Source organism: Ciona intestinalis, chromosome 3 (assembly GCF_000224145.3).
Source record: "Ciona intestinalis chromosome 3, KH, whole genome shotgun sequence".
Classification (NCBI taxonomy): Eukaryota; Metazoa; Chordata; class Ascidiacea; order Phlebobranchia; family Cionidae; genus Ciona; species Ciona intestinalis.
The window spans coordinates 5,514,577-5,530,405 of NC_020168.2; the positions used below are offsets into that span (position 1 = coordinate 5,514,577).

At 34.7% G+C, this 15,829-nt stretch overlaps 3 protein-coding genes across 3 annotated transcripts in view; 1 reads left to right on the top strand and 2 right to left on the bottom strand.

Moving 5' to 3' along the window:
• LOC100182612 (centrosomal protein of 112 kDa) overlaps positions 1 to 7,904 on the bottom strand; it is an 8,798-nt gene extending 894 nt beyond the window's left edge. The window contains exons 1-22 of the mRNA XM_018811121.2: positions 7,724 to 7,904; positions 7,448 to 7,511; positions 6,980 to 7,097; positions 6,548 to 6,674; positions 6,196 to 6,263; positions 6,078 to 6,116; positions 5,925 to 5,952; positions 5,719 to 5,765; positions 5,534 to 5,620; positions 5,186 to 5,285; positions 4,822 to 4,940; positions 4,345 to 4,488; positions 3,916 to 4,070; positions 3,265 to 3,394; positions 2,950 to 3,042; positions 2,650 to 2,789; positions 2,243 to 2,333; positions 1,785 to 1,937; positions 1,379 to 1,561; positions 881 to 1,111; positions 429 to 641; positions 83 to 172 (exon numbers count right to left, since the gene is read on the bottom strand). Coding sequence (XP_018666666.1) covers positions 83 to 172; positions 429 to 641; positions 881 to 1,111; positions 1,379 to 1,561; positions 1,785 to 1,937; positions 2,243 to 2,333; positions 2,650 to 2,789; positions 2,950 to 3,042; positions 3,265 to 3,394; positions 3,916 to 4,070; positions 4,345 to 4,488; positions 4,822 to 4,940; positions 5,186 to 5,285; positions 5,534 to 5,620; positions 5,719 to 5,765; positions 5,925 to 5,952; positions 6,078 to 6,116; positions 6,196 to 6,263; positions 6,548 to 6,674; positions 6,980 to 7,097; positions 7,448 to 7,511; positions 7,724 to 7,814 — 2,511 coding nt within the window. The 5' untranslated portion in view covers positions 7,815 to 7,904. The remainder of the gene's footprint in view (positions 1 to 82; positions 173 to 428; positions 642 to 880; positions 1,112 to 1,378; positions 1,562 to 1,784; positions 1,938 to 2,242; positions 2,334 to 2,649; positions 2,790 to 2,949; positions 3,043 to 3,264; positions 3,395 to 3,915; positions 4,071 to 4,344; positions 4,489 to 4,821; positions 4,941 to 5,185; positions 5,286 to 5,533; positions 5,621 to 5,718; positions 5,766 to 5,924; positions 5,953 to 6,077; positions 6,117 to 6,195; positions 6,264 to 6,547; positions 6,675 to 6,979; positions 7,098 to 7,447; positions 7,512 to 7,723) is intronic.
• A 294-nt stretch (positions 7,905 to 8,198) lies between these two features.
• LOC100184983 (autocrine proliferation repressor protein A) lies at positions 8,199 to 11,898 on the bottom strand. Its single transcript, XM_002128742.3, has 10 exons — positions 11,749 to 11,898; positions 10,997 to 11,171; positions 10,735 to 10,924; positions 10,217 to 10,472; positions 9,862 to 9,951; positions 9,503 to 9,632; positions 9,120 to 9,325; positions 8,698 to 8,825; positions 8,475 to 8,640; positions 8,199 to 8,413 (listed from the first exon to the last, which is right to left on the bottom strand). Exons 1-10 carry the CDS (start codon positions 11,761 to 11,763, stop codon positions 8,294 to 8,296), a joined length of 1,476 nt encoding a protein of 491 aa, XP_002128778.1. The 5' UTR covers positions 11,764 to 11,898; the 3' UTR covers positions 8,199 to 8,293.
• Positions 11,899 to 12,161: 263 nt separating this feature from the next.
• The window catches only part of LOC100187370 (autocrine proliferation repressor protein A-like), a 5,395-nt gene continuing 1,727 nt past the window's right edge, over positions 12,162 to 15,829 (top strand). Inside the window, exons 1-8 of the mRNA XM_009859779.3 lie at positions 12,162 to 12,281; positions 12,471 to 12,639; positions 12,889 to 13,078; positions 13,146 to 13,401; positions 13,682 to 13,774; positions 14,322 to 14,451; positions 14,678 to 14,883; positions 15,369 to 15,496. Coding sequence (XP_009858081.3) covers positions 12,261 to 12,281; positions 12,471 to 12,639; positions 12,889 to 13,078; positions 13,146 to 13,401; positions 13,682 to 13,774; positions 14,322 to 14,451; positions 14,678 to 14,883; positions 15,369 to 15,496 — 1,193 coding nt within the window. The 5' untranslated portion in view covers positions 12,162 to 12,260. The remainder of the gene's footprint in view (positions 12,282 to 12,470; positions 12,640 to 12,888; positions 13,079 to 13,145; positions 13,402 to 13,681; positions 13,775 to 14,321; positions 14,452 to 14,677; positions 14,884 to 15,368; positions 15,497 to 15,829) is intronic.

Genomic DNA, 15,829 nt, shown 5'->3' on the forward strand with positions numbered 1-15,829 from the left:
GCATTTAAACTTGTAGCCAAAAAATAACAAAGTTGTGAATGTTCTATTAACTAGGTATTCAAACATGTGGATCTATGCTCACCTCATCTCTTAGATCGTATTCAAGTTTATGAGAATCTCTTTGAATAACATGAAGCTTGTCACGTTCAGATTCCAACTCATTCTGTAGATTCTGTTTTATGAAACAACATGTTTCAACATTAGGTTAACCATAGGGTATTAAACAAATATTAAAAAAATATTACAGAGATTTAGAAATTTATGCCTTTTATTAATTATAGATTTTTAATAATAATTATTTTAAAAAGTTTTGTCAGTTTGAAAATCAGCCATTTTTTAAATTTCAAAAACTTTTTTTTATTAATTTTTAAAACATATTTAAAAATACTAAGAAAAAACATAACAAACACATTTGCAAATCCACCCACCACCACAGTTGAATGATGTTGCATCTTCAACCTCATCAAATCATCCTCTCTCCTCTTCTGTTCGTCCAGCATCTGATCCTCCACCTCTTTCTTCACGGACATCAACGTCTCCCGCATCTCCTGCTCCTTCCTCTGTGCCTCCGCGATCCGATCATGAGATCGATCCAATCGCTGACGATGATCATGCTCAAGTTGATCAAGCCTCGTCTTCGTCTGGGATAAAACGAAATAAAAACTTCTCTTATGCTAATGCAACTTTCAAAAATTCACATAAAAAAGTTTGCACCAGAACCTAAAAGTCTTTTGTAAAATATATAAGAAAAAAAGCAAAACATAATTGAATCTTAAAATATACAGTGCAGAGCATTATCCACTAAATGATAAAACGCGATTAAAAAAAAACTTGCGATTGCATAAAAAAACCTATTGCCACCAAAATTATCGCCACACACCTTCTGTGCTTGTCTTTCAAGTTCAGCAGCGTGTTGTTGATGCATCTCCATCCGCTGTCGATCTATCTCAGCTTCCAACCTCGAAACCACTGAGTCATGTTCCTTCGTTGATTTCTGTCTCTCTTCCTCCCTCAAGAGGCCAAGTTCGACGAGCTGCTGCCGACGAAGAGAGTTAGAGTTCACGACCTCTTCTCGAAGGTCACGAATTTGAGATTCAAGATTTGCTATAGCCTAAAATGGAAAAATTACAAAATTTTAGTTTAGCTGGTGTGAAACTTCTATTATTTATGGGAAACTTATTATTTTGATAAAGTTTTTCATGGCGGTTCTTTCATATACAAACATTTCACACACTCTAATTTTAAAACTAGCAAATTAGCAAGAAATTAGTGATTTTTTATCTTAAAAGGGAAAACAGGTCAGTGACTCCTAAAGTTGAAAACCTATGTCTGCAGATCTTTTTTACCAATCTACAAATGTTGGCATGATTATCATCACCTCCTGGTGTTGCAACTTCCGCTCTTCTGCGATCCTCTCCTGCTCCTCCAAAGACTCCCTCAACCTCGCTTCCGACTGTGAGAGCTGATGCTCGTAATCCCGGACCACTTTTTCATGCTCGGATGTTGCTCTCTGATGATCCACCTCCTTTTCATGCTCCTGCATCAATCGCTGACGATTCAACTAAGGAAAAAGAATAATCCAAATTTTGAACAACTGAAAATTCAAAGTTATGATTTGACTGAAAAAAAGATTTATAAAAAAATTAAACAACTAAAATTTTTAAAAATTAATGAATACATAAAAAAAGTGAATTCAGAAAAAAATTGAACTTAAAAAAATCAAGTTCAAAAACTTTTTAACATTTTTTGTCTAACATTTAAGAAAAAGGCAAAGGAGTTCCCACCTCATCATTATGAGCTTCTTTCAACTCCGAGATTTGTTTCCTAAACTCCTCCTGAAGTTTCTCTCTCGTCACCTGGCTCTTTTCAAGATCTCTTTCCATTCTTTCAAGTTGATTCCTCATATCAGCGTAAACTTTTTGTTGTGCCTCATTTACCTGAAGTTGGAATGAAATTAACTTATTTAGCCTTAAGTGGCCGAAAAACAACGGTCCTTACAAGGACGTTCTGTTTGGTACACCTTGTTCCAGCTTAGGTGTCACCAGGTATGTAACTTTGTGTGAATATTTTTTTATTGTATATGGCTGATAATTTAGTCAACCCATCAGTAATCGCTGGGTTGTAGCAATCATGGTTAAATGCCTTTCCAGAAGACACATTTTCCCACATTGATAGCAGCGAAAAGCCTTGAGCCCATTACCTCTTGGGCGCCCTTTTCCCTAGAACATCCAATCGAACTTACATGTCTCTTGTAATTATCAATAGCTTGTTCAGCTTGTGTTGAAACTTGTTTCTTCTCCATGCTTTGTTTAACTATTTGTTCGTCTTTCTCTCTGGAATGATAAACATAACACCATCAAAAACTTTTAGGTTTCAACCCATAAGCGTATTACTAACATTCTGATAACTGTTTATGTTATAGTGTTTATCGAAACAGATAGACACAAAAACACAAGAACACTCACTGACCTGTTTCCCTTTTAAGATTTAAAGAAATTACAAAAAAATTAGTGGCAGAATTTCAAAGGTAAAAAAGTTACGTGAAATGCAGAATGTTGGTAAATTTAACTAAAACCTTTTTATAAAACCGAGATTTTTCTGTTTCAACTTTTTCTACATCACTTGGTTTAGATAATATTTTAACTTTACTTGATTATATCTTCCAATGATATTGTTTGTCGTTTATGTTGAGCACGCTCCTCATCCCATTCTGCTTTTAATCCATGGATCTGTTTATCATGAAGATGTTGGAGACTCATCATATCTTGCTGATGCAGGGACTCTTTTTCCTGAAAAAAGACAATTTAATTATCAAAAATACAAGAAAACACTTTTAGACAAAAAAGATTGACACATCTTTTTCACAAATTAGAAGTTACAGAAAAGCTAAAAAATAGTAAAAAGGTATGTTATTAATAAGGTGAAAGTAGTAAAAGTCAGAATTCTCACTCTTAAATCTCTAGACTTCTGTTGCTCACTATCTTGTAATGCATGTCGGAGATTCTGAATTTGATCTTCAAAGTCATGTTGCACTTCTTGTATCTGAACATTGTAATTTCAGCGGTCAGTTTTAAAGTTTAAACGAAATAGGAAAAATATCAGTTTACTGTTTCTTAAAAAAATTAGGTTCAACAAGTGCAACAATGCAGAAATAAAAAAAAAAAAAAAAATTGTTTAAACAAAAAATAACAAAAATTTTTAACAAAACTTTTTTAAGACATAAAAACGAAGTTCAAACTAAAATTTTACTCAGCACTGTATTACCTTTGCAGTTAAAACTGAGTTTTCTTGTTTTAGAAATTCCAGGTTTGCTTCATGTTTGTTGTTTTGGCTCGTCACAGTTGTTTCGTGGTCGCTTTTAATTCTTTCCAATTCTCGAAGTAAACTATTACACCTGAAATCAACATGATAAAATATTCCATTAACACAATTTCTGCTTATCCCTTGGATTACAAAAAAGCCATCCTTAATAACATAGCAAACAGATAGGCATTAACAAAAAATGACAGTAATTATACATGCTAAAAAAAAAAAAATAAAAAAGTTTTGATAAAAACATGGCTGTTAAAACTTATAAGAATCAACTCACAGTGAGTTGCAAATAATTAATTCGAGCACATTACTGTGTAAACTAATATTAACATTAACAGATTTAGTTGGCTGGTGGAAGATGGGACACCCTTAGATCGTTGTTAATTGTTTAAAACCCAACCAGGATATTTGGATGTTATATGCTAAAGATCCATCCTCCCAAACCAGCTATATCTAGTTTTAAAAAGTGGGGAAGGCAGTAGCAACCATTTTATATTAAATTACAGTAATAACTAAATTCATGGTCTAATTTATATTATGCTCAATCTGTCAGGTGTCTAGGAATATAACAAGTAACGACAATAGTAATTAAAATTGACCTACTTTGAAGAAGAATGTTGTAAATCGGTCAGTGTTTTCTCGTGAACATTTTCCAGTTGTTGTTTCTCCGATAACAGAGTTTGTTTAGCCGTCATTGAAGCTTCAGTTTCCTGGGTGAGTTGGACTACTCTGTTCTCTAACTCAGTTATGATCAGTTTCTGAAAAGAAAGGCAGGACATATAATATATTGCAGGATAATATATATATTTTCCTATTGCAGGACATATAATATAAACAGATATTTGAAAACTTGCATTTTGGAATTTTAATGCTCTCTGCAAACTAATTAAAAAATTGAACTTATTTAAAGAAGTTTTTTTGTAATGTTTAATCCGCTTGAAATAGGTGGTTAAATTTAAAAAAACAACAAAATAATAAAACAATTACCATTTTATAAAAGTTTAAATTAAAAATTTCTTTTTATTTTCTTACAGTGGCTTGAGCTTGTGAGTTATAATCTTCTTCCATGGCTGATAATCTTTGATTGGTGTCATCCAGTAGATCTTGGATGCCTCGCGTGTGGTTCTTTTGCAAATCATATTTATCTTGCTCCATTTTACAAGTTAATTCATGGATCTAGAAAAAAAAGTTATTAGTAAATTTTTTGGAAGTAAAATAATGTAAGCTATTTTGGGAAAAATTACTGTAGAGTTATCATTTTGCAGCAAGACTAAACAAGTTTTAAATCAAGAACTTTAAAAACAAAATAATTTTTTTAGTTAAATCGCCTAAACTCTTAACATAAATGATATTTTAAATGTTGAACTACGCAGATAAAATCAAATTTCCATATTATCGGGTAATTGAAAAAGTTCCCACCCCTAACAAAATATATGCTGTATAATGGTGTAAACCTATATTTAAACACAATCCAGCCAAAGTATTGATTACAAATTGTTCTTGCTTTACCTTGGAATCGTATTCAAGCTTGATGGCGTTTGTATTTTGTTCAAACAAACTTTTTAATTCTTCAATTTCCTTTTCTTTGTTCTCCTCCATTCTCTGAACCTCCTTCATAGCTTGTTGGGCTGGAGAATAAATTATAAAACTTCTTTAATTATATTATGGTGGTGTTAGAATGATACTTTTTTTAAAAACTAGAATTACGAAAATTTCCTAGTTTGTTGGCTATAAAGCTTTTGTAAACATTTAGGGAAAATATTTTTGAACAAGTTTTAGAAAACTATATGATTAGTTTAAAGTCTTATGGAGTCATTAGACTGTTAAATAAATATCTTCATATTTTGTTTGTTTTTATGTCGTTTTAACCCACCTCTTTTTTCCACTTTTCTTTTTGTTTCTTCCGACTCCTTTTCTTTCCCTTTGTAGTGAGATTTCAATTCTTCTATTTCGTTATTTTTCCGATCCAAAATCTGAAACCACACAAAAAAAAGCAACTTGTGAAATTGTTCAAGATTTTAATCATAGCTTCTCAAACATTTTAAATTGGGTGGATTAAAAAAAATTAATTTTTAAACTAATATGACAAATTTTAGTAAAACCAAAATTTAATAACCTGCTAGCTAATTTTATGCTTAAAAAATTGAAATTTTGTTTACATACATTAACACTTATAAAAAAATACAAATCTTTAAGATAAATTGTTGAAAACCGTTTTTACCTTCTGAACTGCCAAGTCATGCTTATGTTGCATTTTCAATTTATCTTCATGAAATCGAGCTTCAAGAACTTTGGTTTTCATTTCAATCTGAAAGTTGGAACTCAAATAAGATTTTATCTCACACATGAATGAATAAATGTTACGTGATTAAATATTTCATTTTTCTCTTAAACTTTATTTTTTACCTCTTTTTCATGAATTTTCACCAAACTTTGTTCATCTCTAAACGTAACTGCAACAGAACATAAAAATATTTACAAACTAATTTAAATTAACAAAGAGAAAAACTCAGCAGAAAAAGACAGAATTTCAAACAAATGGTTTTAATTATCAAACTCCACATACCATTATTGTAGAAAATCCAAACCAAAATTATAAATATGAATCTTACCTTTGCCAGGATCAGTTGAAATGAACCTCTGAAATGTGAAATATATATTTGAAAAAACATAAAATATTTCTGTAAATAACAAACCAACCATATGCGTTAAACAACAAAATTCACAAATACCACAATTAAAAAGATATCAAATGCACAACTTACAGTTGATGGTTGATCTGTATCATTCGTTAAGTCAAACCCCTGAAAATAATATTTAAGATAAAAAAAACAGTTAAAATATCTGAAGTAACACAAACTGATATTTTCAATTCAAGTTTACCTTCATTCTGTAATCTATAGGTGAAGGCTGGCGTTGGTAAGTTGAAAAATCAACATTTTCTTTTTCATCTGTGAACATGCAATGCAAAATGTTGTTTTAAAATAATGACTACAATTTAGACACTATGCTGTTACATAAGATGGGCAAACTAAATGGATGTTATTAACCAACCCCTTTGCCTAATGCCTATGCATCTACAAAATGCATGAATTTTACATTAAAAGAATTTTTTTAAATTAAAACAATAGTCATCTAACGAAGCATAACACAGGCCCTACATATTTTTTTAGTTTACTTGTTTTTCCACTGTGTGCACAACTAAATTATGTTTGCTTGATATTTGTTAGAATACCTTTCATTTCATCATGCAACCAGTTTAAAGTTGCAGATGCAGTCTTACTAGGACTACTGGTAGCACTTGGTTCTTCATAGAATCTTTTAGAATCAGTAGAAGGAATTGTTTCATCAAAGAATATTGTCTGTAGAGAATATGCATGTATTAAAATATAAAATAATATAAATTATTGTGTTTATGTATGACTGACAATTCGGACAACCCATTAGTGACCACTGGGTTGGCTTGGAACAATTGCTGTTAAGTGTCTTGCTCAAGGACACATTCGCCCACAATGGTAACACTAGCAGCGAAAAGCCCTAAACCCATTACCTCTGTGTTAGTAGCAGGCGCCCTGCTGATTTGCCACCGTGCCATACAATAATAAACAATATTTAACCCCACAGTCATCAGATTCAGATTATTTAAACAACAATTAACAAAACAAACCATATAGGAAGGTAATGGTTTAAGAGGTCCAGACTCTGGCCGTGTTGAAAAAGGTCCATCAAGCATTCCTCTCTTAAGCATATGCCATAATAACTTTGCGTACATGTTACGGGTGTTTCTAAAAAGATAAAAGTGTTAAAGAAGCCAAGAACATAGAAATTAGGAAGATACTGCTATAGCAAAAAGTCGCTAATGTATTTGGACAGCCTTATGGCTCAATAGTTAGGCACTTGCATCGTAACTGAAGTGTAAGTGTACTGAGTTCAATGCTTGATTATTTGTATTTGGGCAAAACGCATAGCAGACATTGCTTCAATCAAGTGGTTATTAATGGGTTGTACCACCTTTAGTGTTTCAGTAAGCCAACTGTGGTCTGAATTGCAGGTCTTATTGCATGGCACCTCACCCACATTAAATTGACACCACTGTAGTTTGAAATAAAAATTATTACAACAAATTTTGAATCACCTTGCATTAGATGATCCTACAGGTTCACAAAGTTTCTTTATCCAAACAGCACATCTTTGACGTTCTGAAATACGAAGAGATTTTACATTTCGAACTAGTAATGCTAGCAGTAGCACTGAATGCAACTTTAGATAATGTGTGCAACACAAATTAAAACTATATTGTGAACAGCGCAAACAAATCAGCATGAAAAGTAACCCCAAAATAATTTTATAAAAAATTCAAGCAACAAAATTAGGCAAAACAACCAGATTTATATAATGTTTTTTTACTTACCAGTTTTATGATTCAATCTCAGCACATAAGGCTTCATATCTACCAAGTAGTGATCAAATTCTGAATCCATTCTCATTTCTCTTGAATCCATTCGAAATTGAATATTACAGATTGGGTTTTACCAAACCATTTATATAGCTATACCACGCCCATTAACAAGCATACTATCTATTACTCTGATGATATAGGTGTCTGGTGTTTAAATTGAAAGACATTTCTTGTTTATCTATGCTAGTGTATTTTGTAATACATGAATAAAACCTCAAGGTATGATTTTTTCACTAAAAAATGTACTATTCTTCCATATTATTCTTGCTCATTATCATACATTCTGTTTAAAAGCTTTTTATTGCAGTCAAATTCCTTCTTTGCTTTGAGGCTGGAAAAGAAACAAAAACAACACAAACGTAGTAAATTTAGATTTCCAGGTAACGTGCGCTTTCGTTTAAATCAAGCTGTTTCACAAGAGGCGTACTTTGTTTCACATTGATTTTATTTCGCCCTTTACAAGTGATACATTCGACCACAAATTATGCCATATAATAAATTAATATAATATATATATTTGGTTTATACTAAAGTGCCCTTGCAGGAATCCTTATAGCAGTCGGGGTATGGAAATTTGTCAGGAATAATATTGGTTTCGGTTGTGAATTCAATCATGTTGCCATCTGATGCTGGAAAAGTCATCTACAAAAACAAATCACATATTAGAAAAAAATTTACAATTCTTGTTTTCACGACCGCTTACCTGAATAAAGAATGCTCGCCACCTTCCGAATAATGGGGTGTCGAACTCAGCTCGATATTTAAGATGGCCAATTGATGTTACGTTGCTATGATGCCAAATGTTCGGTTGCACGATAGGTTGAGCGCTTACATCGGTTGTATTGCCTCGTAGAAGTCGGAAATCGCGTCTACAATAAGAATGTGTAAGCGGTTAAATGTAAGACCTGCTGATATGCTACAAATACCGTTTTGATGAGATTGAGGTGACGGACCATGCCCGAATCAAAGTAGGAACGGTATCCAGTGTAACATCAATACCACCCCCAGTTGCAGTGTTGTAAAGTGTCCACGTTGCTTGAGGAAGTTTTTTACCCTACATGACAGACAATTTTGAAATATAGTATGGTGGGGTAAGATGGAACATGTTTTTTCATTTCTTTTTCCTGTTCTTTTTAGTAGTAAACAACGAATATTTATTACAAAATTGTGTAACCGCATCATCGCGACTCTATAAGACGGTTGTTGATTGTTAAATCACGATCAGGAAATGTGGGATTTTGATGCTAACGGTATCCCACCTTTCCCCATATACAGCTAGTATAGATAAACCCTATTTTTTCCTTATTTTTAAGTTCCTTTTAAAATAACCAGTGAAAAACTTACTTACTTTCATAACACTAACGTAGAAGGCCTTGATGTTAAACATAAGCTGGAGCTCGTGCCCGACACACGAATGCTCGGCGTTGGGAAGCATGTTAACGTACATTGGGCCCTTCATTGAGGTAAGGTAGTAGTGAGAGTCGTCGGGTAAAAAGAATTCGTCACCGCCTGTGCTGAACACCATCTTAGGCATTGTAAGTCGGTCGACATAGGCTGCAACACGCAAGGATTTATGATTGGTGATTGCCTATACATGTAGTAGGTTGGAGCAAAAACTGTTTTTCTCGAAGACACATATATACTTCTGCAACGGTACCGTCAAGCTTCAAATCCATATACCCCTGTGCTAGAGGCAGGATCACGAACCACTGTGTTAAACCTTATACTTACATAAAGGATCCACAATGGCGGCCAGTGCGGGCATGTTTGGATGGTCAAGATCTTTAGTAATATCCTCATCGTAATAATCCTTAAACGCGAAGCTCCAACCACCATATGCTCGGTAATGATGGTGCAAGTTCTGTGTTGTAACTAAATAACTTATATACACAAAACATATGATATATAGGGTTGGGGAAGATGGGACACCCTTTTATTCTATTTTCTTGTACCATTTGGTAGTAAACAAAAACATTCAAGGAATTATAAAACCGTACCCCCGATATTCAATTTAGAAGCTTCTTATAAATTAAATGTCACTAACAAAGCTGAGGTATTATTAAACTCAAACACAAGGCACTTTTGATCACCTTAACCATGTTTAACTCGTCCATAACTATAGGTGTCATGCACTGCACACGTTTATCTACAGCAGCGGTCGTCCATGTGGTCCAGCCTCTCTGTAAAAATGTAACTTTTACCATTTAATTTTAGATGGTTGGGCTAAAATAACACATTTCCCTTTTTCTAGTCTCATTTGATAGTAAAATAATAATATTTACAGAATCATAGAACTATATTTAGCCCAGCGACTCTAATAGATCGTTATTATTTGTTTGAAACACCATCAGGAAATATGGGATATTATGCGCTATCGGTATGCATCTTATCCCCCAGTACTGTATGGTCATTTTTATAGCAATCATTTTGAGAACTGGAAATTACCTTTGAAGCTCCACCAACGCACCATCTTTCGATTTGGTTTCCAACTGTCTTATTGATAAAGTCAGTTACAGCGTCCATGGCTTTTACTGAAGCTTTGGTCATGGGCATTCTTAACAACCATTCTGGCTGGTTCGGGTTTTCTAAGAAATGGCGCCAGGTGTATGCAATAATTGCGTCTTCGGTACGACGCTGTTTCTTCGGGTCGTGTTTGAACGTCATGTGCTCGTTCGGAATTTGTTTTAAGTCCACAACAATTCTGTTTGTGGGATATAGGTGTTTTAATATATATTTAGAAAAAAGGGTGAAGGTTTTGAAATATGGTTTTAAAGGCGTATAAGTAAATGTATATTTAATGTTTTTAGTCGGGCGTATGAAAATCGTATGGAATTTCGGCAAGAGCGAATATAAAAAATAACGTCAGTACAATGGCCGTAAACCGGCAACTAGGTAAAAATACATGCCCGTTTTGTTAATAAAAAAAGCCTAAAAGAAAATAACAATTTTTCGAGTCAACTTACGATTTTGAGGATTCAGCCATCAGCCCAGTAAACATTACAAAGGTATCCGTGATTTCAGGAGGGTTATCTGGATTGTCATTACCACCGCCATCTATTAATAAGAACGCACTGTTGCTTAGAGCTGGGTCGAACTCATCAGGAACATGAACGATAACAAAATGCCACCATAGTGACCTGTCCGTGTCGTTTGCTGAAACAAGAATTATACTCCAGCTTTAATGCATGAATGAGTAAATAAATATAGCTTCAGATGAAGGCTTACGTGTCAGCCATTGCTGTGACGTCATGTTTATTAAATATGACGTATGGCCCGGCGATTTGTACGTCCAATCACGAAGTACGGTGTAGCTATAGTGACCATCGTCATTCATGACGTAATCATCAAGGGGATTTCCCTGAACAGCAACCAAGCCGAACAGGCATAGTGCAAAGAAGAACTGGAAATGGATACTATGTGTTATGATAGGTATAAGTTAGTGGGCGTAGTATATCAATAGCGGATAGACTATGATACTAGGCATAGTGGATAAAGCACACCAAACTGGTCATTAATATGAAACAGACGAGGTGTGGAAACATAACATCCGTGTTATAAAGACTTTTCCGGCTACGTACGAGGATAAAAAAGTTACATTTATATCATCTAACTCCTATATCTTCTAACACTTTTATATATTACATTATCTTATATTATCTAACGTTATAACTTTGATGGTATAGATTTTTTATATTTTTGCATAACTATATATATATGCCTCGTAATTTTTACCCATCGCTTTATGTTCACGCTTGAGAACAGAAGGTTTAAAAAAGTACAAATACAGTACAAGGCGATAAAAAACTAATTTCTCTTGGTAGTAAACAATTAACATTTACAAAATTATGTAACGGTATCATCAAGTCTCAAAAGGAGCGCCTAAAACACACGGTTAGGAAACGTGGTATATTCTGTGCTTACGATGTACAACTTATTACACTGCAGTATAATATAAATACAATTGTATAAAAACTCACCTCAGTTCGAAGCATTCTTGCAGTCTTGGTGAGCAACCAGTTGCAAGTGGGGGATGGGGCGTGTTCTCACCGGATTGAAGGTCGACAAACAAACTTACTGCACGTGATGTGATAGCTCTGCAAACACTTCATAAATTTAACCGAATGATCAACGAGTGCATGCAGTTGCAGATATATGTATCTGCCTCGTTAAACGATTTAAATAGAAAAAAATACTTAATACAACACAACTTTCGAAAGTAAGCTTGGTTTCGAACTCGATTGAGTTCTTCTTTTTACGTTGGCGGTTTTATGAACGGAAGCCGACCAAGCTAACACAAACCGGTGGGTAAAATAAGTAAACAAATTGCTAATGGGCAAAGGTTGGTGTTATGCAGCAAACAAACAATGATGTAACAATATCTGATTGGATGTAATATATTGGAATTGGTGTGTACCTATGGGCTGTTACCTATGAGAATTATTATCTCAGGAATTAAATAACTTTGCTGCTGAATTATCAGCTTTAAAAAATGCAAGGAATTGGTTTACCGGTAAGTTTTTTTTTTGATTTTGAATTGAAAAGTGGGTCAAAATATAAGGCATATCATTTTGAAAAAGCTTTATAATATTTTGTTAAATGATAAATGCATTATGCGTGTTATACCATAGTGCAAAAAAATGGAAGAAGTTTTACTATTATAGTAAGTAAATATTTGAAAATATTTACCATTTTTTTACAGATTCTTATTATTGTGACTTTTGTGGGTATATCTACTTCTACCCCGTTAGATGATTACGTACATCATGATGACGGTTACTTTAACGTCGAGATTGTCACCAACTGGACGAGAAAGGACGCGGCACATACGTCATACTTGCTCAACATGACGTCACAAAAATGGCTGACAGGTGACCGAAAAATCAACATTTTTTTAACGCGAATAATTTTAAATACGAAAGTAGTGTGGGCTAAGATGGATACATCATAGAACACAATGTTCTATATTTCCCAACCGTGTTTTAACATCTAACAACGCTATTTTACACTTGTAAGGATACGGTTATATATAATTCTATTGGTTCTATAAAAATAGTGCTGAAAACGCCTATAAAAAATCTTAATCAAAACATTATTAAATACCGTTTCGATTCCCACAGAAAAGAACGTGAGCAGATCAGTGTGGTGGCATTACCTTATAGTGAATATCCCACATTATTTTGACCCTGAGATGCATGGGAGTGGCTACATGAAGATTGTGGGAGGGAATAACAACAATCCGGATGCGGTGCCAGATGAAACGGATGACGATATCATGTTGTCTGGTATGATGGCCGAAAGAACTGGAAGGTAAGACGGTATAATTTATCTCGTTCCGCTAGCTTAAAAAATCATTTGACAAGTTCAATCTTTACAGCGTTACAGCTATACTCAAGCAAGTACCGAACCAGTACATCGTATTTGCATCTGATCCAAAACAAGCTAAGCGAGATGAAGATGCCATTATAGCTTTCACATGGCGACATTTCATTGACGACCCGAGCCAGCCTGAATGGTTGTTACGTTTACCGATGACCAAGGCAGCAGTGAAGGCAATGGATGCCATAAATGCTTTTGTGCTCGACGTAGCAAAGAGGCCTGTGGATAAGTTTTGTGTAGGAGGCGAATCAAAGGTTAGATGTATGAAAATATATAGTGATGAATTATAATATAGTATAGATGTGTATATTTTAAATTAACACTTTTTCCAAAACTTTTCATACACTTATTTTTCCTTGCGTGGCGGTGCGAACAATAAGCTATTTAACACAACCGTAGTATTGCATTCGCCTATATTGGATATATTGGATATAGTTTAATAAAACATGAGGATGGTGCCCTAATTAATGTGTGTAATAACATTTTGGTACTTTTCGCTGCATTTATACAAATTTAACCCGATTTGATTGGCAGAGAGGATGGACAACTTGGACAACAGCAGCGGTTGATTATAAGCGCGTGAAATGCATTACACCAATCGTTATGGATGAACTTAACCTTGTTAAGGTAGCGATGATTGGAAATTCTTTATAAACCATATTCTCCGCATATTTGGTCAGTAGGCTATACATACGACTGTCTTTTGGAATTTTAGCAATTGCTGGTTTCGAAATCATAAGTAGGCAAGACAACGGCAATTGCTCTAACTCTTGCTCTAACTCGGTGATTACTAATGGGTTATTTACATTGTCAGCCATATATATAGTAGGGTGGGGGAAGATGGGACACCTTTAGCACATAATACTCAAATACCCTGATGGTGTTCTAAATAATTAACAGCGGTCTATGGAAGTCGTGAGGATACGGTTTTATAATTCTTTGCATTTTCTGTGTTTACCACCAAATGGGAAGAGCAAATGGGATAAAAAGGTGTCCTATCTCCCCCCATCCTACTATATATACAAAAAATCAATCACTTACAAAGTTACCTACATGGTAACTCGTAAGCTGGCACGAGGTGTATGAAACACAACATCCGTTGTATAACGACTGTCGTTTTTAGCCACGCGAGGATAAAGGAAAGTACATTTATTCATTTATCGAATGCATGCAGAATCTGCACCATCATTATCGGGCTTACGGAGGTTGGACTTTCGAATTCAACGATTATTACGAAGAATTCGTCACAAGGGACTTAGATAATCCGAACACACAATTAATGGCGGATATTGTGGATCCTCTATGTGAGTTAATTGTGTGTTAATTGCTGTGTGTTAAAATTGTACACATGGGCGTCGTGTGCGTCATGGGCGTCGGCTAAGGGACCATGACCCTCTATATAGATCAGAGGGTTTCGTGTTCGAGGTTGAACAAAAATTTCAATATTTAAACACCGACTTACCACTCCATATTTGAAGTACAAATTCCATAGCATCCTAACTAAACTGGTCAATGTAACCATATTCACAGCTTACAAAGATCGGCTTACGATGCCGAAACTGATCATCAGCACCGGTAGCGACGAGTTCTTTTTACCCGATGATTCTTATTACTATCTCGACCAGTTAACTGGACCAACGTATCTATCCATGCTTCCTAACACTGATCATTCGTGCGACGGTAAAGAAGTCGATATCTTGCATAACGTTGAAAGTTTCTACGTTAGCAGTATGAAGGTAATTCATTTTTCGTGATATAACGAGATCTGTATTATGATCCACAATTCTACATTGAACGAATAAACATAACTTGTTATATAATCCTTGCTTGGTGAGGCAGCGACAGTCGTTATACCACGGATGTTCTGTTTAACACACATTGTGCCCACCCACAACTTTGCAAGACTAATTCTAAATTAATCGTTTCTTGCACTATATTAGTGTATGGTGCTTAGTCGTGCCGAAATCAGATCAAAATGTGCTGCTGGAAGGAAAGAAGGCGCACCATCAGCCAACGCGAAGTAATAATTACAAATGTGAAACACGCAAGAAAAATAGAAAATCAATACTCTTTAAAGGGAGTTACGTCAAATTAATTTAACCTAAAACGATAATTGTTATTCTGTAGAACGTTTGGCACGATCAAAGGTATTATAAATTAAGACGTTGTGCACGACATGCGTGTTAAATTATATAGTATACATATATATTTTTTATCACAGGGCTACCCATTACCTCAAGTAACTTGGAAGTTAACCAGCAATAGCACATACGGTTCCATACAAGTTACTTCGCCAACCAAACCAAGTCTTGTCAGAGCTTTCTACGCTGTAACAGAGTCATCTACGAGGTAAATTGCTTTATTCATGGCTGACCACGTGTAAGTGTAAGTGTCTGGCAATAAAAGCAGCATTGAGCTCTGAACCCGGTACCTTTACGTTGCGACGCGACGAGCGTTCCAACTGTAGTAACTGCGACTGAGTGTAATGAGTGAGTGTAACTTACTTTATCCTCGCGTGGCCGGAAAACGACAGTCGTTATAACACGGGTGTGCACCTCGCGCCAGCTTACGAGTTACCAAGTATGTTACTTTGTGGGTGATTGTTATTTTTTTTTTTTGATTTTTTTCATTTTTATGTATGGCTGATAATTTGGACAACCCATTAGTGACCACTGGGTTGGA

Bases quoted from the DNA above. Each gene is read 5' to 3' on its own strand.
- LOC100184983 (XM_002128742.3), bottom strand. The intron at 10,925-10,996 runs GTAAGCCTTCAT...TTCTTGTTTCAG, and splicing joins GTCACAGCAATGGCTGACAC to CAAACGACACGGACAGGTCA. The intron at 9,952-10,216 runs GTAATTTCCAGT...ACATTTTTACAG, and splicing joins GCGTTGGTGGAGCTTCAAAG to AGAGGCTGGACCACATGGAC.